This window comes from Acanthisitta chloris, unplaced genomic scaffold, assembly GCF_000695815.1.
Source record: "Acanthisitta chloris isolate BGI_N310 unplaced genomic scaffold, ASM69581v1 scaffold1537, whole genome shotgun sequence".
NCBI lineage: Eukaryota > Metazoa > Chordata > Aves > Passeriformes > Acanthisittidae > Acanthisitta > Acanthisitta chloris.
In genome coordinates this window covers 1-7,262 of record NW_008680691.1, presented here as the reverse complement: position 1 = coordinate 7,262, position 7,262 = coordinate 1, and the positions used below count along the sequence as shown (strand labels likewise).

Genomic DNA, 7,262 nt, shown 5'->3' with positions numbered 1-7,262 from the left:
AAAGAAGAAACCAGCTTGATTTTGCTTCAATAACAAAAACCTGTTATACTTTGTGAGTGTATGACTGAGAATTTAAAAACCACTGAGTCACATGATTTTGCCAGAAAAATAAGAAAATATACTGTGAATGTACTTCAGCATCTTTTAGCTTTCTTCCATATAGTTTAAATAAAATCATATTATTAACTAAAACCTCTATGAACATTCATAGAGTCCAGGTCAGCAATAAATTAACATTATGCAATTTGTTTTCACAGAGAATACAGTCACTCTTGTGCATCTTCAATCACACAAAGGTGGTCTTGGATGGCCTCTTAGGCACAGTTAGACTAAGTTGTACTCCTTTAGGTTTAACTGTAGGATTGTGTCCTTGACAGCAGCAAAGACGAAGCGTATATTCTCTGTGTCTGTAGCACAAGTGAAGTGGGAGTAGATAATTTTGTCACTGTCTGGATTCAGGTCTACAAACATCTTCAAGATGAACTCTCGTGCTGCTTGTGCATCTCGCTGTGGTCCTAATAATTAAGAAGAAAAAGTCAGTTTCTCCTAAAGTCAATTCAATATTTGAACTTATTTAGGAGGGGAACCTGAGGAGCAGAAAACAGAAGAAAGACTCAGTCTGTCATCCTTGTATGAGAGGAAGAGAAAAAATTTACTAATAAATACTACCATGTACTAATTTTTCCCAGTAAGAACCATTAAAAATAAAAATGGAAGGAAATTCAAGAAGAGCTGTTCTTTTCCTGCTCACTCTCCTATATAAAATGGAGAGATTAAACTGATGATCTATAACTCCACAAAATGAACAACAGAAGAATTAATTGCTTTATACTCATAAATACATTAAAAATAATGGATTTGACCCATTTTCAGTCTATCTCTACAGTATTTAAACTACACTTAAGTACATTCTTTTAAAATGTGGCATAATCAAGTTACATCATAAACTGGTATGACACTGTCCCAAAAAGAATTTAATTTAGTGATAGTAAAATATACATGCTTGCTAGTTGAAGCTGTTCAATTGCAAAAAGTTAATGCTCTAACAAATCAATTATCTAAATAACATTCCTATTAAATTTAAACAAAGTCTGTAATTCTCAGAAGAACAATAAGTCTATATAGTCAAACTACATGTTCTGCTTTGTACAAGACGGAAGGCAAAATAGCAACTTCCAATCTATAAGAGTGACTATTCATTCCTCTTTACAGCCAAAAGAGCAGCACAGAAGCAGGAACATTAGCCACAAACTACTTTTTTCCTATACTATATACATATACTGTTCCAGTGCAATTTTATTCCCTTGTCCTCCTGTTTCTGCAATGTGGATTTCTACAGAACATGTATGTTTGCTGTGCCTCCTCCTTATATCTCCTCATTAGTCCTGGTCTTGTTACATGACAATATAAATACCTAAGCTCAGCTGTTATATAGTTCTGTCCTTCAGTGGTTATGAAATCTGTACTTAGGGGGTTAGCATGTGCCCACATAACTTTCAATGTCTGCACAATAAAACCTATTTTTAATATTTAAATGCAATTTTAAGCCTTTGTAATTTGGATAAATGCACAAATTAGATAGCAAAGGAATCACAGAAGATAAAATGCTTTCTTATATCTATCAGATATGCTATCTGATTCCTGGACCGACTTGATCAGTGGGCTGAGGACAATGGCATGAGGTTCAATAAGGTGAAGTACCAGGTCCTGCACTCGGGGCATAAGCTGAGACAGGGGAGATTCAGAGTAGATATTAAAAAAAAAGTTTTCATTCTTAGGGTGGTCACACACTGGAATAGATTTCCCAGGGAAGTGGTGGAGTCACCATTCCTGGAAGTGTTTAAGAGGCATCTAGACCTGGTGCTGGAAGATATGGTTTATGATTTAGAGGTTACAGCAGAGTGGCAGGTTAATGGTTGGACTTGATCTTAATGGTCTTCTCCAACCTTGATGATTCTATGTTTCTAAGCACATAAGTATGTATGCGTATATATAGACACATACACAGACTACACATTTTCTGAGATGTAGAGAAGAACATGTAAACATATAATAAGTTCTCTGAGATAGGACAAAGAGGACTTCAAAATTTTTACAATTCCTAAACCCAATAGATTGTAGCCTTTAGCTTCATCACATATTCTATAGAAACAGCAGTAAAAATAAATTTCCCTACTATTTTTTTTAACTTTAATAAGTTTAAATATTTGTAAAGGAGACTCCTAGACTTTCAAACACAATGATTTCTTCAAAATAAACCATTTATTGTTTTAATCAACTCCCTAGAATTTTGTTAAACAGTTTTACAGTGGGTAGATGCAGGCAAGGTTGTCCCTCTATCAAAATCTAATGCAGTAGTCAAAGCCTGTATCCAAATTTTGCATGCCTATAACGTCTGCTTATTATAATGTAATTTAATTTTTTCTGACTGGAATTCAAGAACATAAAATTGAGATTAAAAAGAAAGTTTACCACCTCAGGTATTTAGAAAAAGTGAATGAACCAATGCTAGATTTACAGTGCTAAGTGCTTATGATCTAAATAAACATGGAAAATAATTACAATACAAATAAATCAGTAGCTTTCGTGTCCAGTGCTCCCTATTTAGCAGTCTTAAAAGGATCTCTGTATGATCTGTGAAAGCATACCTTCATGCGATACTCTGACCCTAGAGCACATCTCAGTCTCTCATCCAATGTTGTTATGACATACTGTGCAGTATAACTGCTTAGTTTAATCAGTCCAGTTTGCCATCCTGGTTACCATTTCTCATTCCTATGCTACTTCTTGTATTATATTTTTTCAATGTACTACCCATGTTGAGGCCTGGCGAGCAGAGGAGCTGTAACCTGAGCAATGGTTAAAGGAATGCTTAAGCAATTAAAAACAAGACACACAAAATAGGTCTTGCTGACCTTGTTTCTATCTTCATGCATTCCTGTGTCTTCAATCCAACACTTTATTCTCTCCTGCTGCCAGGGTTTTTAGGTTTGGTTTTAGTTTTACTGCCTTATAGATAAGTTGTTTTGCTAACAAGCTAAGAATAGTGCTGTTATTTAGATTCTCATAGACACTATGTAGTTCTTGCTATCAGTTTCCCAGGATGTGAGAGCGGGATGCAGCTTAAACTTGCAACCTATCATAAGTAAGAATTGTACGCATTAACAAGTGGAGCAACCAATCCAAAGTTGTGTGATCAGCGTGTAGCTGCATGTACGGGAGACATTTTACTATAAATACTGTTAGGTGCCCTAAATAAAGTTGGCTATCAGAGCATCATAATGGTGTGCTGTAGTCCGTCCCTTGCAAGGATCGCAAGGACCCCAACATACCCACATGGGAAAACTGATCCAGCTGAAAAATACCCTATTCTGATGAGTTGTCCAAATCTGTCCCTCTTAAATATCTTCAAACAGAGTGTTGGAACAGCAGAGGGGATAAGGGAGCAGAGTGTATGCTCTGCAAGTTTGTTGGTGACAAAAAACTGAAGGGAGTGGCTCCATCCAGAGAGACCTCAACAAGCTGGACAAATGGGTTGACAGAAACCTCATGAAGTTCAACAAGGGGAAGTGCCAAGTCCTGCACCTGAAGAGTAACAAGCCTAGGTACCAATATATGCTGAGGGTCACCCAACTAGAAAGAGGCTTGGCAAAAAAGGACCTGAGGGTCCTGGTTGAACATAAGCCAGCAATGTGCCCTTGCCACAAAGAAAGCTAATGATATCCTGGGCTGCATTAGGAGGAATGTTGCCAGCAGGCTGAGGGAGGTGATCCTTCCCCTCTAATCAGCACTGGTGAGGCCACACCTGGAGTTCTGTGTCCAGTTCTGGGCTCCTCAGTACAAGAAGACATGGACATACTGGAGAAAGTCCAGCCAAGAGTTACAAAGATGATTATGGGACTGGAGGAAAGGCTGAGAAACCTGGGACCATTTAACCCAGAGAAGAGAAGGCTCAGACAGAGATCTCATCAATGTGTACAAATACCTGAAGGGAGGGTGCAAAGAAGATGGAGCCAGGCTCTTGTTGATGGTGCCGTTACAGGACAAGAAGCAATGGGAACAAGCCAAAACACAGGAGTTTCTGTCTGAACATCAGGCAACCCTTTTTTACTGTGAGGGTGACTGAGCACTGAAACAGGTTGCCCAGAGAGGTTGTAGAGTCTCCCTCCTTGTAGATATGCAAAAGCCATCTGGACATGTTCCAGGGAAACAGACATTAGGTGACCTTATTTGAGCAGGGGGGGTGGACTAGATCATCTTCAGAGGTCCCTTCCAACCTTGACCATTATGTATGAATTTTGACCTTTTTTTTCCTGGACAAACATTTAACACAGGTGTATCTCCACTTGATTGATCATAACAGAAGGGCCCACAGGATGTCATCTAAGGCATCTGTCACATTTTTAACTTGAAAGGGCAAGAATATTTTCTATTCAACTGTCAGGTCTCTTCTGCTTAGTAACTATCGAACTAAACTTACACTGATTCATAAATAAGTATGGTCTGATCCAGCAGGCTGTTCACTGTGAAAACATCCTTTACTCTCAAACAGGAAAAACCTGAAACTTTTTTCCTTTTATCATTATCTAGTTTTGAAAATGAGAGATTTAAACTTTTTTGTAGCTTTTGAATCTGCTTTTCCCTCTCTGGTGAGACAAAAGAGATGTTATTATATGAATTTGATTTTTTCTCTGCTACCAAAGCCTCTACTTAGTTACCTTAGAATACCTAACTTTTCATCTCAGGAGAACTTTCTGAAAGTACAGCTTCCTTAGAAACAGGTATTTGTTCCACATAATGTTTTCTGGGATAAGCACATAAATAACATAAAATTAAAATAAATGAAATAAGGAAGAAATGGTACAATGAAAGTCTGGGAGAAGTGATACTGGTTTCTCTGACAGCCACAGAGAATTTATGACACTTATCTTCAGATATCCAGCCTCAAACAAAAAAGCCAACAAAACAAACAAACACACAAAAAAATAAAAAAGAGTATTTGAGACACTGTGTAGAATGAGAAATGCATTTTTATATAATTTTAGCTTTATACTTCAGTTCAAATCCTCAGCCCAACTTATGAACCAGAACAGAAAAAGGTCCATTGCTAATATGACATTACTCATCCAAAATCAATAATTTCACATTAAAGGTACTGTCATCTTATCCACGATTAATGAAGGTATAAGATGAAATACTACCGATCTAGAAAGTTCCACCAGACTCCAGTGACTTAAAAAATTTGGAGCATTAAAAATTACTGCTTTCAAGCATTTTTTCCTTTTAATATAATTTTTAAAAACATGACCAACAAGTCATTCAACTACAAACTAACCATTTGGTGTACTAAGCACAATTTGTAAAGAAGAAAATGGGTGTATTGAAGAATGGGTGATTATCTTTGATCTAAGAACCTCTAAGCAAAATATGGGCAAGGCTACTACATTTTGCCATATACCGTATTTTAAATGGGGCATGAATTCTGGTGGCAATATACTTACCATCATACTCTGGGAAATAATCAACTAAATGGGAGTACATAACTTTCTCCTCTAAGAGATCTTTTTTATTTAAGAACAGAATGACCGAAGAATTCTGGAACCATGGATATGTGATAATTGTCCTAAAGAGTGCTTTGCTTTCTTCCATTCGATTCTGGAATAAAAAAAAAAAAGATGAATTTATGCAGTTGTGAAAATCATTTAATTTTTTTTTAAATCAATCCATGCAATTCCCTTTTATTTCTTAAACAGATTTTATGTTTTCCACCTTCTTACCAAAATGTAAGATTTAACTGATTCATTTACAATTCATAGTTAAGTGGTATATTAAATATGCAGGCAGTTTCCTTTTGCAAACTTGATGACACAAGCATGATTATTCTTTAGAACACAGGTCATGGACACAATACTTGTAACAAGTACTGTTGTAAATACTATGTACAGTTATAATCAGCAAACAAATTCATGGGTACTGAAATGCATGTGGTTCAAGGCAGAGATAAGTGTACAAGATGACATGATAACCAAGTTTTAAGAACCTTATTTATTTTATATGAGTTTCTTGAACTTTAAATGCACCTAATCCTTAATTTTTGGAAAGAGATGGGAGTTTAAATAGTTCCAGGTAAATTTAGAATTTACTCATTGATAGCCTGAGAATATTTTCCCAAAACAAAGGCTTATGACATAAAATCTTACAAATGGTACATTTGTTCCTAAAATCATTGGGTTAGCCTTTACTTAAGCCTTGTTTAATTGCTCCTGCAAAGCATTTTGCATTATAGTGAAAAAGTAAATAAGCATACGGTTCTGTTTGCAAGAGCTTCCTGACACTGTAAAATTCTGTGTAGTTTGATACAATTCTGAAGAACTGTTAGGCTGACATGATACAGTTAATACAGAGTCAGAACAAATTGAGTTTGGAACCAGGAATTAACTCTACTTTTTATTATTTGAAAACTCTAAGGCAGGCCCGATTAGCTACCTATGGAAGTTTTTTAAGGAGCTGCCTCCTGAAAACAACAGTGTCACCACCAAACAGGCCTCTAGAGAAGAAAATCAAAGTGAATCTTTCAGAATTTGATGTTGCTGAGCCATAGAATCATAGAATCATTTAAGTTGGAAAAGGCCTCGAAGATTATCAAGTCCAACCATTAACCTAACACTACCAAGTCCACCACTAAACCATGTCCCTATGTGTCACATCTGCACGTCCCCTGGGATGGTGACTCAACCTGGACAGCCTGTTCCAATGCTTGATAACTCTTTCAGTGAAGAATTGTTTCCTAATAGCCAATCTGAACCTCCCTTTCAGGCCATTTCCTCATTCTGTTAATTGTTACATAGACAAGAGACTGACACCCTCTTTGTTACAACCTCTTTCCAAATACTTGCAGAAAGCAATAATGTATCCCCTGAGCCTTCTATTCTCCAGACTAAAAACCTCATTACCCTCATCTGCTCCTCATAGGACTTGTATTCCAGATCCTTTATCAGCTTAATTGCTCTTCTTTGGATGTGCTCTAGAACTTCAATGTCTTGCAGTGAGGGGCCCAAAACTGAACACAGGATTTGAGGTGCAGCTTCACCAGTGCCAAGTAAAATGGGATGATCACTTCCCTGGTCCTGCTGGCCACATTATTTCTGATAATAGCCAAGATGCTATTGTCCTTCTTGGCCAACTGTGCATACTGCTGGCTCATATTCATCTGGCTGTCAACCAACACCCTCACATCCTTTTCTGCCAGGCAGCTTTCCATC

At 37.0% G+C, this 7,262-nt stretch overlaps 1 protein-coding gene across 1 annotated transcript; it reads right to left on the bottom strand.

The window, feature by feature from the left end:
- Nucleotides 1-324: 324 nt before the first annotated feature.
- LOC103805137 (guanine nucleotide-binding protein G(q) subunit alpha-like) lies at nt 325-5,654 on the bottom strand (the record flags this gene model as incomplete). Its single annotated transcript, XM_009077772.1, has 2 exons — nt 325-515; nt 5,502-5,654. Coding segments are annotated over 2 exons (344 nt in total), but the record flags the coding sequence as incomplete, so codon positions are not given.
- Nucleotides 5,655-7,262: the final 1,608 nt, after the last annotated feature.